Source organism: Oryctolagus cuniculus, chromosome 6, assembly GCF_964237555.1.
Source record: "Oryctolagus cuniculus chromosome 6, mOryCun1.1, whole genome shotgun sequence".
NCBI classification, from domain to species: Eukaryota; Metazoa; Chordata; class Mammalia; order Lagomorpha; family Leporidae; genus Oryctolagus; species Oryctolagus cuniculus.
The window spans coordinates 3,256,836-3,273,946 of NC_091437.1; the positions used below are offsets into that span (position 1 = coordinate 3,256,836).

Sequence of the window (17,111 nt, forward strand, 5' to 3'; positions counted from 1 at the left end):
CCTTGCACCTATAAGGGCAACCTAGATGGAATTCTAGAATCTTTGCTTCAGACAGGCCCAGCCCTGGCTATTGCAGCCATTTGGGGAGTGAACCAGTGGATGGAAAAAGATCTCTCTGTCTCTCCTTCTCTCTCTGTAACTCTACCTTTCAAATATATAAATAAATATTTTTTAAAAAATAAAGCAAGGCCGGCGCCACGGCTCACTAGGCCAATCCTCCGCCTTGCGGTACTGGCACACCGGGTTCTAGCCCCAGTCGGGGCGCCAGATTCTGTCCCGGTTGCCCCTCTTCCAGGCCAGCTCTCTGCTGTGGCCAGGGAGTGCAGTGGAGGATGGCCCAAGTACTTGGGCCCTGCACTCCATGGGAGACCAGGATAAGTACCTGGCTCCTGCCATTGGATCAGTGTGGTGCGCCGGCTGCGGCGGCCATTGAAGGGTGAACCAACGGCAAAGGAAGACCTTTCTCTCTGTCTCTCTCTCTCACTGTCCACTCTGCCTGTCAAATAAATAAATAAATAAAATAAAGCAAACTACAAAGTCATAGTAATTACAATAGCATGGTACTTGCATGAAGACAAACACAGAGATTAATGGAACAGAATAGAGAATCCAGAAATTAATCCACATACATACAGCTAACAGATGTTTGACAAAAATGTCAAGGATAATCTTTGCAATACATATTTCTGGAAAAAGTTCAGCATAGTTATATACACGTAGAAAATAAAATTATATCTCGACCTCTTACCATATAAAATGTATATCAAATATTCAACTCAAGATAGACCACAGACATAAATGTAAGACCTGAAACTATGAAATTGCAGCAAGAAAACATAGGGGAAACACTTCAAGACATTGGTGTAGGCTGGCGCCGCGGCTCAACAGGCTAATCCTCCGCCTAGCAGCGCCGGCACACTGGGTTCTAGTCCCGGTCGGGGCGCCGGATTCTGTCCCGGTTGCCCCTCTTCCAGGCCAGCTCTCTGCTGTGGCCAGGGAGTGCAGTGGAGGATGGCCCAAGTGCTTGGGCCCTGCACCCCATGGGAGACCAGGAGAAGCACTTGGCTCCTGCCTTCGGATCAGCGCGGTGCACCGGCTGCAGCGTGACAGCCGTGGCGGCCATTGGAGGGTGAACCAACAGCAAAAAGAAGACCTTTCTCTCTGTCTCTCTCTCTCACTATCCACTCTGCCTGTCAAAAAAAAAAAAAAAAAAAAAAAAAGACATTGGTGTAAGCAATGCTTTTTTGGATAAGACTCCAAAAGCACAGGCAATAAAAACAAAACTAGACAAGTAGGATTATACAGAACTCAAACACCTGCACAGCAAAGGAAGCAATCAACAAAATGAAGACACATCTGACAAAATGAGTGAAAATATTTACAAGCCACTTATCCAATAAAGGAACAATAGCTACAATGTATCAGGAACTCAAAAATCTCAATAATAACAAAAACAATCCAGTTAAGAAATGGCAAAGGACCTGAACAGAGAGTTCTCAAAATATATATATATATATATAGTCAACAAAATATTGAACAAATATATATTTTTACAAAGCTCAATATCAATAGTCATCAGGAAAATGTAAATCAAAACCATAATGGGGTATTACCTTACTCCTATTAGAATGGCTATTATCAAAAAAAGAAAAAAACAGAAGTAACAAATGCTGTCAAAGATGAGGAGAAAGACAAACTCTTATACACTATTTGTGGGAATGTAAATTTCTAACCACTATGGAAAACAGTATGCAGATTTTTTAAAAAACTAGAATAGAACTGCCATAGGAATGTCAATACTGGCTATATATCCAAAAGACATAAATTACAGTATCAAAGAGATACCTGCTCCACTTTTTTAAAAAAAAGATTTATTTAATTTATTTGAAAGGCAGAGCTATAGAGAGAGAGAGGGAGAGACAGAGAAAGATGTTCTACTCCCCAAAGGGTCCCAATGTCTAGTGCTGGGCCAGGCCAAAGCCAGGAGCCAGGAGCTTCTTCCTGGTCTTCCACATGTGTGCAGAAGCCCAAGCACTTGGGCCATCTTCCAATGCTTTCCCAGACCTTTAGCAGGGAGCTGGATGGGAAGTGGCGCTCCACCAGTTACCCACGTGGTATGCTGGAGGCGGTGGCTTTACTCACTACGCCACAAGCCGGCTCCTCCCTGCTGCATTTAATTGTGGTGCTGCTCACTACAGCTAAGATATGGAATCAATCAAGGTGCCCATCATCAGATGAATGGATAAAGAATGCTACATATAAACAAAAGAATATTCAGCCATAAAAAAATGAAATCGTGTCATTCCCAGCAAAATGGACAGAACTAAAGACACAGAAAGACAAATATCACATGTTTTTCCCTTATATGTGGATGCTAAAACACAAATCAAAAAATAAAACATCTGTCTGAAGAGTAATTACTAGAGATTGGGAGGAGTAGAGATAGGAGTTTAGATAATGGGTACCAAATTGGAGTTCAATTGAAGGGATAAATTCCTAGTTGTACATAGCATAGTAGGGAGACTATGTTTTTTGTTTTTACTATATAATAGTAATATTATATGAACAAATAGAAGAAAGATGCTCCAATCATAAACTAACATCAAAGAAGGGGAAGTACACTTTGTTTACATACATTGAAAATATGGATATACATGCATTGAAATGTCATACTGTAACCCATAATTATGTACAATTATTGTTAATAAAAATTTTTAAAAGAAAAAGGAAACTTACTTAACCAAGTAAACAATAGGAAAGGCATAAAAATGTCATACACATCATACAAACACACCAAAACATTAAGATCACCCTATAAAATCAAGAGCAAACATGACACTTGCTATCAACAGTCTACTCAGAGTGCTGTGCTAAGCATTCACAGACACACACCCCATAAATAGGTATGAGACATGAAAAGGGAGAAATAATGCTTCAGCAGACAGTATGATTGCTTAAGGAGAAAACCAAGAAAGGATCTACAAGTTATTCTAAGTTATGAAAATTACTTAAATTAAATAATATTTAAGGGATCGGCACTGTGGCATAGTGGGTAAAGCCGCCACCTGCAGTGCTGGCATCCCATATGGGCACCGGTTTGGATCTCTGCTGTTCCACTTCCGATCCAGCTCTCTGCTATGGCCTGGGAAAGCAGTGGAAGGTGGCCCAACTCCTTGGACTCCTGCACCCGTGTTGGGGACCTGGAGGAAGCTCCTGGCTCCTGCGTTCAGAGGGCCGCAGCTCCAGCCACTGCGGCCAACTGGGGAGTGAAGCAGCGGATGGAAGACCTCTCTCTCTCCCTCTCTCTCTCTCTCTCTGCCTCTCCTTCTCTCTCTGTGTAACTCTAACTTTCAAATAAATAAATAAATCTTAAAAAATAATATTTAAAAGAAAAAGGTTTAATATACATTGGAAGTGACTGGTTAGAAAATTTAATTTTAAGTTATTTGCAATAGCAACAGAATAAGATCTGGGAATTAACCTAACAAAAAATGGTACAAGGTTTATAGCAAAATGTTATAAAACTTTGAAGGATCCTGAAGAGACAAATAAATGCAATGACATTCTGTATTATTCAGATTTCTCCAGAGAAACAGAAAGATTTAGATAAAGATATCAGTGTAGATATATAGACAAAGACAGAGATAGAGATATAGACACAGAAATTATTTAGAGATATAGTCAGCCCTCCAGACCCACTAGTTCTGCATCCTCAGATTCAACCTTCAAAATCAAACATCTAAAAAAAAGGATCTGTGCTGAACATGTACACACATCTTTCCTTGTCTTTATCCCCTAAACAATATAGTATAACTACTTTTTACATATCACTCATATTTCACTTGGTATTATAAGTAATCTAAAGAATACTGGAGTTTGTGCATAGATTATATGTAAATACAAGGACTACAGCATTTTATATAAAGGTCTGGAACATCCATGAATTTTGGTATTCATGAAGTTTCCTGGAAGCCAGTCTCCCACAAATAACAAGGAATACTGCACATATGCACACACTACACACTGTGTGTGTGTGCAGGTTAGTGACTCACATAATTATGAAGGCTGAGAAGCCCTACAATCCGCTGTCTAAGCTGGAAGCCCAGGAAAGCCAGTGGTGTAGTTCAAAGGCCTGAGAACCAGGGAGCAGACGGTGCAGATCGCACTGAGCACCTGCAGGCCTGAGCACCAGGAGCCACAGGGCAGAGCTGGACGTTTCACTTCAGGCAGTTAGGGGGAGCCAGTGGATACTCCCCTCCTCTACTTGCCCTGAGGAAGAAAATCCACTTTAGTCCATCTACTGACTCAAATGCCCACCTCTTTTGGAATCATCCTCACAGACACACTCAGAAATACCATCAAGCAGACAGCTGGGGATCCTGTGATCCAGATGAGGTGACTCGTAAAATTAACCATCCCGTACACTGCCTTCGCTCTCCCCTGTTTATCATGGACCCAAGGCAATACCGATGAAAATCTCAATGGTGTTTTATATTGAATTTGTAATTTGTAATTTGTTTTATATTGAATGTGTAAGAGGAAAGGGACAATAATGGCCAAGACTTTCTAGAGAAAGATCGAGGTGCCTGAGTGGTGATACAGATGAGGTTCAGGTATTTGCCATTCCATGTATCAAGACTTACTATAAAACACAGTAATTGAGACAGTGGACTGTTGAGTGATGATAGATAATGTGGGACAGAATAGACATAACATAAATAGCCTATTCGAAAAACAAACTAACTGAAAACACCTTGATATATGACTATGGTAGCATGGTAGACCCGTGCAGAAAGGATGGGCTGTTTAACCACCTTAAAACAACTAGTTATCCAAATGGAAAAAAATCTCACAGATGCTAGCACCCACTACAAACAAAAGTCAACTCCATTATGCATTAAGTGTTTTCAGATGAAATGTGTGTAGCTTGTCTGAAAAATCTCATTTACACTTCTAACCAGAAAATTGAGACCATGGGGCCAGCATTGTGGTATAGTGAGTAAAGCCACTGCCAGCAACTCCAGCACCCCATACAGGTGCTGGATCATGTCCCAGATGCTCCACTTTTGATCCAGCTCCCTGCTAATGGTCTGGGAAAAGCAGTGGAAGATGGCCAAAGTGTTTGGGCCCCGGCCACCCACAGGGAAGACCTGGATGGGGCTCTAGGCTCTGGCCTGGCCCAGCCCTGGCTGTTGCAGCCATCTGAGTGCTGAACCAGTGGATGGAAGATCTCTTTGTCTCTCCTTCTTTCTCTGTAAATCTAACTTTCAAATAAATATCTAAATTTATAAGAAAGAGAGATAGGGGGGAGGGAGGGAGGAAGGGAGGGAGGGAGGGAGGGATGGAGGGAGGGAGGAAGAGAAAGAAAAAGAAAATTGAGAAGAAACAAAAAGGCTAGAGTAAGAGATAAAGCTCACTTACTCTCCACCCTTTCTAGGGTATACTAATTTGCTCTTACTGCCATAACAAATTAACACGAATTGAGCAGCTTAGAACAACATAAATGTTAACAAATGCATCACAGCAGAGCTCTACAAGGTCTTAAGCCTGGTTTGAGTCCCTTCCTGACACCCAGCACTAACCTAATAACTGGAACAAATGAGCTGAAATCTAAGCATTAGCAAGGCCATGTTCTCTCTGGAGACTCTAGTGGGGAGTCTGCTTCTAACAGGTCGTTGGCATAATTCAGCCACCTGCAGCTGCAGAAACAAAGACCCACGTCCTTGCTGTCAGCGGAGGGCCATCCTCGGATGCTGGAGGCTGCTCATATTCTTGGGCTTGTAGCCTCTTCTCTTCTTCAAGGCCAGAAATGCAGGGTCAATTCCTCTAACGTCTCAGTGCCACTGCCTTCTCTGCTACCAGATCTCTAACTCTCCCGCCTTCTTCCATGTTTACCTCCCCATCTGTATTAGCCTGCTTTTCATCACTGTAACAGCACCGAGGCAAGCCACTTACGAGGTTTATTCAGGTTTTTTAGAGACTCAAGTGCTTGGCTCCCCTTTGCTGAGGAGCCATGGTGATGGACTGTAACACGGGGAGCAGTTACAGGAGCAACTGATCACATCTCAGAAAGCCAGAGAAAGCCAAGCTCAGACTTTCACAACAATTACAAAAACTAACTGGGTCCCCACAAGAAATACCTTAAACTCTTCAAAGAGCACATCCCCAGTTGGCCAAGGACCTCCCACTAGGTCCCACTACCTCGACACAACCACACTGAAGGACAAGCTTCCAACACTTGGACCCTTTTGGAGGACAAATCACATGTAAACCACAGATGGCACCATCGCAAGGTCTCTGACACTAATCACACCTGCAGAGCCCCTGTGCTGTGTCATGGAACGCTCACAGGCTCTGGGGTCAGGACAGGCTCATCTCCGGGGATCCTACTCTGCCGGCCACACAGGGAACCTGAGGTTGTCCCGTGTTTGCACTACCGTCGTGTGCAGCATGTACATCCGCACACAGCGCCTCAGCCCTACAGGCAGCGTGGAGCAGAGACCAAGCAGGAAACATCTCCTGTCTTCTCAGGTTCCTTCTGCCTACCTGTATTTCATTCTTGGTTTTCCTTGCCAGCATGTATGGGACTGAAGCAGACAGGAAGAAGAAAAACTGACTTCCTGACACCCAACACTAACGTAATAATTGGAACGAATGTGTTTACTTACTCTTGAACTGTTTAGGAGGAGATCTAGAAGAAGAGGGGGAAAGTGGGAGCAAATGTAAACCATGGAGGGAAAACAGCAGCACACTGCGCCCAAATTAAGAAATCAATCCAAGATTTCCCATGCGAGCGGAGGAAGAGCCTCGTCCACGGAGTCATTTATGTACCGTCCCCAGTGCTAGATACTCCCAGAGCCTCTGAACTCGTCAACCATGTCGCACAGGTGCATGGTTACTCCCTGTTAAGTGAAGCAACTGGGGCTCAACGTGATGGCCATTTACTCCAGGCAACAGGTGTGCTAGCTGTCCCAAGTCAAAGGCTTCTCCCCGACTTCCCCTAGCAAGGAGGCAACCTCAGGGCTGGTTGCAGTCACCACTCCCTTCCCTTCGGTGTCTTGGCGTCTTGGTGGTATCTCCCTCCTTCCCGACACTGCCCTTGTTCCAGACCTCGCAGTGACGTCCTAGCGCAGGCCTGCAGTCATCCACCTTTCATGACCCCTTCACACCACGTCTCCTGCGAGGGCCTCACCCTTCGTCATCACCCAAGCTAGTTCTTGGGGCGACTACTCGTCTGCTTGCTGCATGTTGTTCTTTTTTCCTATTTCTTCAGACCAGTTTATCGTGGTATAATTGAGATTTCATAAAAGCTGCAGTTATTTAGGTATTCAATTGAGAATTTGGGAATAAGTTCTCTCTCTTTTAGCGCTTCAAAGGAAGCGGCTGTGGTCTCTGGAAGAGTCTCCGCTAGGACGTGAGGGGCAGGGACACGGTCCGCGTCACGGCCACGCTTGGTGGTCGCAGGGAAAACAGCCGATTCACAACCTTTGCTTTAGGTCTGTGGCGGCAATCAGGCAACTCCAAAGTGTCCGCGTCAAACCGCAGCTCCTCGCCGCCGCTGAGCCCTGCCTGACTCGCCCCTGCGCGTGTCCAGCGCGGGGTCTCCTGGCTCCCCCGGCCGGGCCCGAGGACCCGAGCCCGCACACCGAGGCCCAGCTGCGCTGCGGGGCTCGGCTCCGTGCTCGGGGGACTTCGTAGGAATAAAGGGCGGCCAAACGCCGCACGAAGCTTTCGACGCGGTACCGCGTAGCCTCAGCTGGGTTGTTAACACCGAGGCAACCTGATTCTTTATGGCGTTTACAACGTGAGCCTCGGCCTCGGCAGGGCAGCGCGACCACCGCCCGGCTGCCCGCGGCGCTCGGTGGGGCCCTTCCCGCCCGATCCCGCGCGCGCCGACGCCCGGGCGGTGAGGGCAGGGCCGGGTACAGAGGCCTCGGGCTGCTCTTGCCACGCGGGAGGGACGCATGAGACCAAACTGATTTTTTAAAAAACGCCGCCGCCGAAACGCGGTCTGACGACCGCCAGAGACTGAGGTAAAATCCCGCGCTCCCCGCGGCCGCTAGGGACCAGCCGCTTGGCGCTTCTCGCGCGGTCTCGCGAGAGCGGCCGATGGTACGGTCCGTTCCCCCCCGCCCCTCGAAAGTGGGCCCTCCCGCTCGTAGAAAAGCATTGTGGGAGGGCCGCGCGGCCTTTCCTGGGTTCCGCGCGCCGCCGGGACGTGTGGTGGCCGCTCCTGGGGCGCCGCGCCGGGGACTGGGCGCGGGGAGGCGGCCGCGGGGCCCGGAGGCTCGGTCCCCACGCCGTGTCCCGCGTTCACGCTCGCCCTCCGCGGCGGGGTGCGAGTCGGAGCGGGTGAGTGCTCGAGCCCGTGTGGACCGGGCCGCTGGTCCCCGGGCTCGCGTGTCGGCTTCCGTGAAGGCCCGCGGCTGGGGTCGGCGCGCGGGGGCCGTGTAGCCTTCGTGTTGCCCGTTCGCTCTTGCAAACTGGCGAATGTGGTGTCAAAGAAGGCGCACAGTGAATGCTTGCCAGCCTTTTCCTGCCCCTGGTGTGGTGCCTTGGGTGCGGGAGCTGCGCGAGCTACAGCCGAAAGCTGCGGCAGGGGAAGTGCGTCCCGGCGTCACCGGCCAAGAGGGGGCGCCCGAGACACGGTACTGCTCTTAATCCAGTCTTTTCTCCTTATTTTTAGGACAGCCTTCGTGAAGATTCTGGAAATCGGGACTCAAAAGAGTTGTGTGAATCAGTCCTGCGGACTCTGAAGAGCACTAAGATGCGTGCCTGTGGACAGCCGGTAAATAGACAAGTTGCGAATAAAAGTTGATGTGCTTGCTAAAGCTTAGTGTTGTGAGTGGTTCGTTCCAGGAAATGGCTTCCTCCTCCCGAAGAGCTCAAAGGGAGAGTCCGTGCCGCCGCCCCCCACCCACCCACCCCCAGAAATTGTCAGCAATTGAGAGTAATTTTCAGTGGGGTAAATCCTGGACATGGACAGCCTTGAAAACTTGTGCAAGGCCTAAAGAAAAGGGATTCCTGGGGCCACTGCCTGAGGCGCCGGCATCCCATATGGGCGCCGGATTCTGTCCCGGTTGCCCCTCTTCCAGGCCAGCTCTCTGCTGTGGCCCGGGAGTGCAGTGGAGGATGGCCCAGGTGTTTGGGCCCTGCACCTGCATGGGAGACTAGGAGGAGGCACCTGGCTTTGGATCTGCGCAGCTCCATCTGTAGTGGCCATTTGGGGAGTGAACCAAGGGAAGGAAGATCTGTCTGTCAGTAACTGTCAGATAGAGAGGGTCCTTTTTAAAAAAGTGACTCACGTGCTAGCTAGAGCTAGAAAAGTTGATGCCTGGGCCACTGTGCACCTACCATTAGCCCATGTTGTGCCTTTACTTGGCAGGAAAGAACAAAGTGCTTAGGCATTCAAAGAAATTTATTGAAAACATGACTAAGCTGGGAACACAACGGCAAAACACGACATAGTTCTCTGGAAGCTTAACGCTTAGTGGAGGGAATAAAGCCACAGATGAGAAACATCCTTGAATGAGATAAGGCCCGTGATGGGACCCGACAGGGAGACCTGAGAGCAGGGCTGAGATGCATGGGATCGGGTCTGCAAGGCAGCTGAGGGAGTGTGTGGGCTGAGTCCACTTTGTCAGTTTTGGCTGCTTTTCCTCTGCGTTCCCTGGGCTAGACTTGAGTGCTCAGTGAGGTTCATGACCTGGTGTGGTGGCCAAATGAAGCTGAAGAGGTAGGTCCAGGCCAGGCTGCTTAAGGCTTTATTAAAGCAAGGAATGAAAATCTAGAAAGATCAGAGCCAGCAGGCTAACTGGCCACTGCGGTCGGCTAAGCAACACATGGCCAGCTTAGGCCAGGGGGTGGTGAAGTAAGATTGAAACTAGAGCACAAAGCCAAGACCTGAAAGTGGCCCTTGGGCTACTAGGCAATGTCCAGCTTGCACACTTGCAAGTACAGTGGCTCTGAATTCCTGGGCCTGAGGTTTGAGATTCCAGTAATTAACAAAAAAAAAAAAGTGGAGCTGCAAAGCATGCTCCCAAGAGCAGAAGCCAAATGAGGTTCCATCAGGCAGGCCACAGACGGCTGCAGGAAAGGCCTAACTGGAGAGAGCTATAGACAAGGACTGCCAAGAATGAGGGAAATGGTAGTGGCTAGAGGGATGTGTGGTTACATTTAAAACCATGTAGCAGTCCTGCTGAGAACAGGTATGAACACAGAGAACAGACCAGTAGAGCCGGCTGGGGCTGGGAAGTCAGGGTTGCCGGCAGCTTTGGTGAGGGCGATGGGTGTCCTACCTGAGCACTCTTTCTCACCTGTAGGCGGCAGAGTTATCTGGACAGGAAACCTGCAAGTCTCTGCAGAGGGCAGGCAGGTAGAGAAACCATTTGAAGCTGAGGGGCAGAGGTTATCTGAAATTCACACTTAGTTTTTTTTTTGAGAACACAAGGACACTTTAGAAATTAAAAGCAATACTTAAAAAATTTTACATATTTGTAAATAACCAGTGAACTCAATGCCACAACATACAGCATTACAGAGAACTTAATGTACGAATACAATGTCTGCAGTCCATCCGATGCCTCTGATGGCATCTGGCCTTCCTGCCACTGGGCGTCCTGCTGCCTGGCAAGCCGGGTGCAGCCCAGGGTTCCAGCACAGTCGAGCTTCTGGCCTGGCACAGATGGCAGACGCCGGCGCTCAGTGGAGTGGGGGTTTTCCTGTTCGGGAAGGAGCGTGTGGCACCCAGGGGGTTTTTGAAGACTGCTTTCCTTCCAGTTAAGACACAAGTCCTTCAGCACAAGTCTGCTGCCCTTCACCCTAGAAGAGCGAGAGGCGAGCGTCCTCCGGCTGCAGAAACCTTTGCAGGTCTGAGGTGTCCGGATGAAGCCCAGTTTCACAGCTTCCAGCACCAGTGGCGCACACACCCTTCCCACGGGCCTGGCCCTCCACCAGCATCAGCTCTCTGTCTTGAGGCGGGAAGCTTGGATAGTCTTTATTGTTTTTGCTGGGTGTTTTCCAGCCAGGTTGCTTGTAGACGTTTGAGATTTTTCTTCAATCAGGCTATCTTTAGACCCATTTCTTCGCTGAAATGAGAAAAAGATTCAGAAGAACAAAATAGACAAGTGTATTTTCATAGTTATGACATCAAATTATAACCATGCAAAGTTAATTTCAAAAGATTCAACAAATACTCTCATTAATTGCAAAACAAGCAGTCTGACAGTCACATGCAGGACACCCCGAAACTTCTGTTATTGGGTCCTTGGTATTTCCAGAGGTAGCAGCCCCAAGGATGGCTGGCGACCTCCCAGCAACCCCAGCAGATGAGGCTACTGGCTATACTCGAAGAGGGCAGCCTCACATGTGATGGGCGGCACTGTCCCTCTTAAAGAAGCAATCTTCTGTCTGTGCTATGACCAGCATAATCTGTCCAGGTCAGCCTAGGCACACTGGGGAGGGAGGCAGGAGGATCAGAGACGCAGTGGGAAATGTGTGGGTTCCCTGAGCTGCCTTCTGCATAACAGGGAAAGTGAGGTGCAGGCCCACCAGTGTCGTCACGTGGCTCCTGCCCCTGGCCACAGCACCTACTCACGGCAGCCAAACTGCTGCCTCCTTTTGGCACTTGGACTAAAAGTCCTGGCCTGTGGGTCCTGTGTCCTCTGCGCTGCCCAGCACCAGCTCTCCTGCCTCTGGGTTCTGAGCCACACAGCCAGCTACCCAGGCCTGGGTCTCAGCTTCCTGTGCTGCTTTCTGGGAGGGTCTCTGACTGCCCTGTGTGCCTGGAGTGAGCCCACTCTGCCCTTGCAGGCCATGGATCTTCATCAGCTCAGCTGGTTTGATTATTCTGTTTCCTTTTATAGACTACGTGTGTAGGCCAGGGTCAGCAAAAATTTTTTGCAAAAGGCCAGATTCTGGGCCACATCCTGCCCGTCACATATTAATGACAGTTTAAGTAACCATTCTAAAAAACTGCTGTTGAGTCCAGCTGTTAGCTGATGCAGACCCCGGGAGGCAGCAGGTGATATCTTCAGTGATCGGGTCCCTGCCACCCACATGAGAGATCTGAGTTCAGGCCCTTGGTCAGCGCAGGCATCCTGGGAGTAAACCAGTGGATGGGGCGCTCTCCGCCTTTCAAATTAAAATAATAAAGTGAAAACCACTACTTAGCTGCCAGACTGCACAGAAACAGGCAGCAGACATGTGACCCAAAGGCCAGCCTGCCACCTCCTGAGACCAGAGCGCATCTGTTCATCTGGAATCAGGCACGTCCCAGAGTTGATGCCACTGATGAAGACACCGCTCTGGGCTGTTCTGTGCAGCAGAGAGAGCTAGTCTCCCAGCACCGAGTGTGTCTCGTTTACCTGTCTAGACTCTGAGTGATGCTGGATCTAGAGTAGTGGGAAAAGCAAATTTACCTGAAGTTTGTGTTGAGGCCAACTTAAATGGAAGACTAACCTGAAAGTTAACAGGGCTTATTAACCACCACATTAAGCCTAAAGCATGTAAGTTACAGGTAAAGAATGGAGGCTCAGAAGGAACGCACTCCAGGCCACAGAAGTGTAACCTGGGAATGAGGCGAGACGTACAGGTGCAGGTCTGAATGCAAAGTCTAAGCGTCAGTCCTGGAAATGCATCTGAAGAGGTGCTATCAGCACTGAGTAGACACCTGCTGTTTTCTCCAGGATCCAGTCCTTCATGTGCCGTGCAGGCTGGTCAGCTGCCTTGCCCACTGCTCAGATGGGCACTTTGAGCTCAGGTGTCCCTTCCTTCCTCCAGTCTTTGGTCACGACTGTGCTCTTCCCAGCAACTGCTCTGGCTGGAGAGAGCCACCCCACCTCACCCAGAGTCAGCCGTCTCCCAGGAGTGCCCCTTTGCCAACAACAGCCACTTGGTGAGTGTGGCAAGTTGAGGCCCGACCTTCTAGTCTCGCCATGGACTCAAGGGTAGTCTCAGTTCCAGTGTCCCCCGGGGGTCAGCCCGTGACTCCCCTGGGACTCCCCTCCACCCACACCAGCGTCCGCTGCGCAGCACCCATTCCCAGCAGGCTGCCGCGAGTGACTCTCCATCTCCCAATCTGGTCCTAGGGAACCTACGCTACACTGAACCAGCACGCGCTCTTTTTAACGGCCCTTGCTCGAGTCACTGGGCAAGCAAAGGGCGTCAGAGCAGACACCGCCGGCCGGATGCTCACCCAGGTGGCCATGAGCTGCCCAAACTTGCCTACAGAACTGCCCGTGCTCATACATCTGTATAGGCAGACACGGGAGCCGTGACTGAATTTCCACAGGATCCGCAGTCCAGACGATGAAACCCCAGCACTGCACACAGTGGGCTGACCCTGTTCAGTCAATGTGTCACCGGCATTATGGGATGGCTGTTTAGGCAGGCGTGAAGCCACCTACCTGCTTCATTCAACCCCCATTTTTTCCATCTTAACTAAAAAATGCCCCATGAGAGATGACGTCAGACACCGGGCTGGACACGTGAGCTACAGCACTGCCTGGCCCTGTTCACTGGGCTCTAGGTTCATTCTGTTCAGGCAGCAGTGCTGCTCTGCTGTGCCCCCGACGGCCCTCCTTAACCTCGTCTTTAAACCTTAGAATCCTGGCTCTCCTGGCCTTGGCCTTGCCCGGGCTTTGGACCACTTTAGACCCCACCCCACGGCCAGCTCTGCTCTAGGGGGTGCCCTGGTTCTGGATCCTACACGTCCTGGTAAAACATTCTGGGAGGGAGCGAGTCACGAGCGCAGCTCTCCAGAGCTCAGAGGCCCCTCAGCCTGCAGCCTGTGGCCTCCCGGACGTCTCGGCACCCACCTGATGAACCGTGGCGCCTCCAGCACCCTGAGCGTCCGAGGAGCGCGTCACCGGCAGAGGCGGGACCAGGTCTGTCTTTGCACTACAGAGAGAGTTTTAGGGGTACCAGAATCAGAATCCAAGCAGGAGCAGGGCTCCTGGGCAGATACAGAATGCTCTGGAAAGTTCTTTCAGACTGGGCTGCTCTGCAGCCACCAGGGCACGGACGTGCTCAGGGCTGCCCACTTACTTGACCTCTGAGAGAACCGACCGCTCTCCATCCGAACACTGGGACCGGCGGTACTGGCGGTGACTCCGTGGCGAATGTGAGTGCCTGATGCGGACGGGGTCACCCTGAGTCCTGAAGGGACAAACAAACCCCGCGGGCGTCAGAGCAGAGCAACGGGCAGCTCCTCCTTCCCTGGACTGAACCACAGAGGAACCCCCGCTTCTAGAGGCATCTCACAATCCAACCCAGCCTTCGAGGCTCCAACGTCACAAGGTAACGAGAGGAGAATGCACCTGTGACCACGCATGAGAGCGGAGCTCTGCACAGACCCTGTATGCACAGGTGTGTGTATTCACGGAGCCCCCAAACTTCAACTGAGGTAATTCTGCCAGTGGCCTGGGAGGAAGGGCCGCAATGCAGACGCGAAGCAGCTGATCACTGGCCTGTCTCAGGAACTTAAGCTTTGCTTGAAAATTGCCTGGAGAGTAGATGTTAAATATTCTCACCACACATACACACGCACGGGCAGCTGAGGTGATGAAGCGGTAGCTTAATTCCATGGTTTCAAAATGTACACATCAGAACGTGTCATGCGCCATCACTATGTGTGGCTGCTGTACTGACAGCTAACAATAACAAAGTTCAGTCTCTTGCCTAAAGATCCGGGGGTGCCAGGGAAGGCTGGGCTGGGACGCAGCAGGGGTGCAGGAGGGGAGAGCAGTGAGCAGGCCCTCACCCTCTGCACCCGGACGGCAGGACGGAGGGCACACAGCTGTGCTGCAGCCACCCTAGCCGCTGACAGGGTCCCGCTCTGCTGTCAGGAAGCCTCATCAGCCCTGTGACCTCCCGCATGACAGGCACCGGCCTGGGCTGATGTCGCGGGGTTTTGTGGTAAACAGTTCTCTTGGTGTTAAAATAATGAGTACAAATAAAGTTTGTAACTAATCACTAAAAAATAATCTCAATTTAATACTGACAATCACCAAATGCCCTCCTGCACCTATCATGGACAAATGGGCGGCTAACAGTCGGCTAACAGGCTCGGTGGTTGTCATTGGTGTCGCCCCACCTTTCCTACCTCCCTCCCAACACTCACTGTCAATTTTAGTTAACAACTGAAACTCCAAACACGGCACGAGCACACCGGAGGGTCCGAGCGGACACTCAGCACTAGAAAGCTTTTGGGGGAAGACTCAGAACCAGACTCACTCCACTTTAGTGTAGGGGATCTCCTTCAGTTGCTCTTCCGATAAGCCAGAAGGGTCCACGAGCTCCTTTCTGGAAGGAAATCAGAGTACAAGTCGCGACACTGGCACACACCTCTCACCATCTACAGGTGCGTTTTCCTTCTCCCACCTTGTCCGAAACACAATGTTTGCAAAACAAATAGAAATCTAAGCCAAGAATAAAGAGGTCAACCTTGAATCCCCTTGACCCCTCCTGCCTTTTTCCCACTGTTCCACATCCAGACCCCAGCCACCCCCACTTCCCTGTGAAACGCTTGCTTCTCTGCCCTGCCTGGCTGTCGTTGCTTCTGCATTTAATTTTCTTGAGGTTCACTTGTAAGTGTCTGGCTGGAGACCTGTGAGCAGGTGAGCCACATGGCCTCAGGAGAGGCACCAGGGCTGCCTGTAGGTGCTGCCAGCCTGGTGAGGCCACCCCGCCAGTGCCACAGAATGACGAATGAGACGCAGCTCCCTCCCCAAGGACAGGTCTCTCTTGCAACTGTGTTAAAACTCTGGGCTTTAAGCAACAGGAAGAGAAAGCGGTACTCACTGGATATGCTTCCATAACTCTTCTTTTGCTTGGATGTCAGGACTTCTCCTGCAATGGAGAAAACAACACTCATCACCCACCACGCTCCCAGCCAGCTGGCTTCCTCTCCAGCCGGGCCTTTCTCATCCGCAGCCCCAGACGAGACGGGGAGAGGCTGGGCCGGGGGAGCTTCGTGGAGGCTGGCATAGAGACAACAGGTATTCTTTCTACAGCCATACTAGCGCTGTGTCCAACACAAGCGCTCAGAGCTGCAGGGCCACACGCAGTGTGGCCACCGTGCGTCCATCCAGACTCCATGACTCTGAGAAGCCCAGCACTAGCTGTGACTCGCCAATAGAAGCAACAGCCACAAGAGAAGGCAACCAGTGGGGTGCCACGTGGCAGCTCGTGAGCCCGGGGTCCAGCTCCCATGTCCCATCTGACAGTGCATTTCTGTAGCACTACCTGGGCTCCAAATGTTGGAGGTCACCTGGCTTCTGCTCATGCTGCTACTCTGTCTCCTTAACTGTCAACCCCACAACCCCATAAATCCCTTCCCCAGGAACTACTGGAGAGGAAACTACACCTCTATGCTTCAACTTCTTAGAATAAGAAATCCAGGGGCTGGCGTTGGGGTACACAGGGCTAAAGTGATGTTTGGGACTCCTGCATCCCATATGGGACCGCCAGGTCGAGTCCCAGCTGCTCTACTTCTGATCCACCTCCCTGCTAATACACCTGGGAAAGCAGGGAAAGATGGCCAGGTACTTGGGTCCCTGCCACTCATGTGTGAGGTCCGGATGGAGTTGTAGGCATCTCCTTTGGCCTGGCCCAGACCCAGCCACTGTGGCTACTTGGGGAGTGGCTGGAAGATTTCTGTGTGTGTGTGTGTGTAAAACTCTGCCTTTCAAATAAAATAAACATTTTTTAAAAAGAGTGAGAACCACTTAGCCAGCATTCATTAGCTCATACTCTCCCTGGCATTAACCATGACTCCCCAGTGTGGCAGTAAATACCAGGGATCTATTATCACCGCCTCCTTGCCACACAATGATTTCCCCTCCCTAGTGAGAACATGATCGGCTTCCACCAGTGCCTTCAAGAGAACAGGGGTCTAAACAACAGTCCCAAGGAAAGACCCAGACCCCAGCAATGAAAATGCCCAGAGCAAGCTAAGCCAATGACGCTCTGGGGCTTCACCCCAGGAATCTGCCCGGCACGGGGGCTCCAGAGCACTGGCGGCACGCGCCACCGTCTCCCTCAGTTCATAAAGGCACCACTGAGGTGTTCAGTTAGTCCTTCTGAGTCGAAGGAATACAATAAGCTACTTT

At 50.4% G+C, this 17,111-nt stretch overlaps 1 protein-coding gene, 2 long non-coding RNA genes and 1 other non-coding gene across 8 annotated transcripts in view; 2 read left to right on the plus strand and 2 right to left on the minus strand.

Moving 5' to 3' along the window:
- Positions 1–8,086, minus strand: part of LOC103345116 (uncharacterized) — a 124,224-nt gene extending 116,138 nt beyond the window's left edge. For all 3 annotated transcript variants that reach the window (XR_007914990.2, XR_011389630.1, XR_011389629.1), the window contains exon 1: positions 6,669–8,086. This is a non-coding gene — a long non-coding RNA (uncharacterized lncRNA). The remainder of the gene's footprint in view (positions 1–6,668) is intronic.
- Positions 8,087–8,158: 72 nt separating this feature from the next.
- On the plus strand, positions 8,159–8,831 carry LOC127487801 (uncharacterized). The gene is made up of 2 exons (XR_007914987.2): positions 8,159–8,352; positions 8,687–8,831. It is a non-coding gene; the product is annotated as an uncharacterized lncRNA (long non-coding RNA).
- On the plus strand, positions 8,453–8,585 carry LOC127487808 (small nucleolar RNA SNORA13). The gene has a single exon (XR_007915002.1). It is a non-coding gene; the product is annotated as a small nucleolar RNA SNORA13 (small nucleolar RNA).
- Positions 8,832–9,400: 569 nt separating the features above from the next.
- EPB41L4A (erythrocyte membrane protein band 4.1 like 4A) overlaps positions 9,401–17,111 on the minus strand; it is a 216,209-nt gene continuing 208,498 nt past the window's right edge. For all 3 annotated transcript variants that reach the window (XM_051834523.2, XM_008248402.4, XM_051834525.2), the window contains 5 exons: positions 15,802–15,849; positions 15,235–15,303; positions 14,047–14,157; positions 13,818–13,899; positions 9,401–11,087 (listed from right to left, as the gene is read on the minus strand). In XM_051834523.2, coding sequence (XP_051690483.2) covers positions 10,959–11,087; positions 13,818–13,899; positions 14,047–14,157; positions 15,235–15,303; positions 15,802–15,849 — 439 coding nt within the window. In that variant the 3' untranslated portion in view covers positions 9,401–10,958. The remainder of the gene's footprint in view (positions 11,088–13,817; positions 13,900–14,046; positions 14,158–15,234; positions 15,304–15,801; positions 15,850–17,111) is intronic.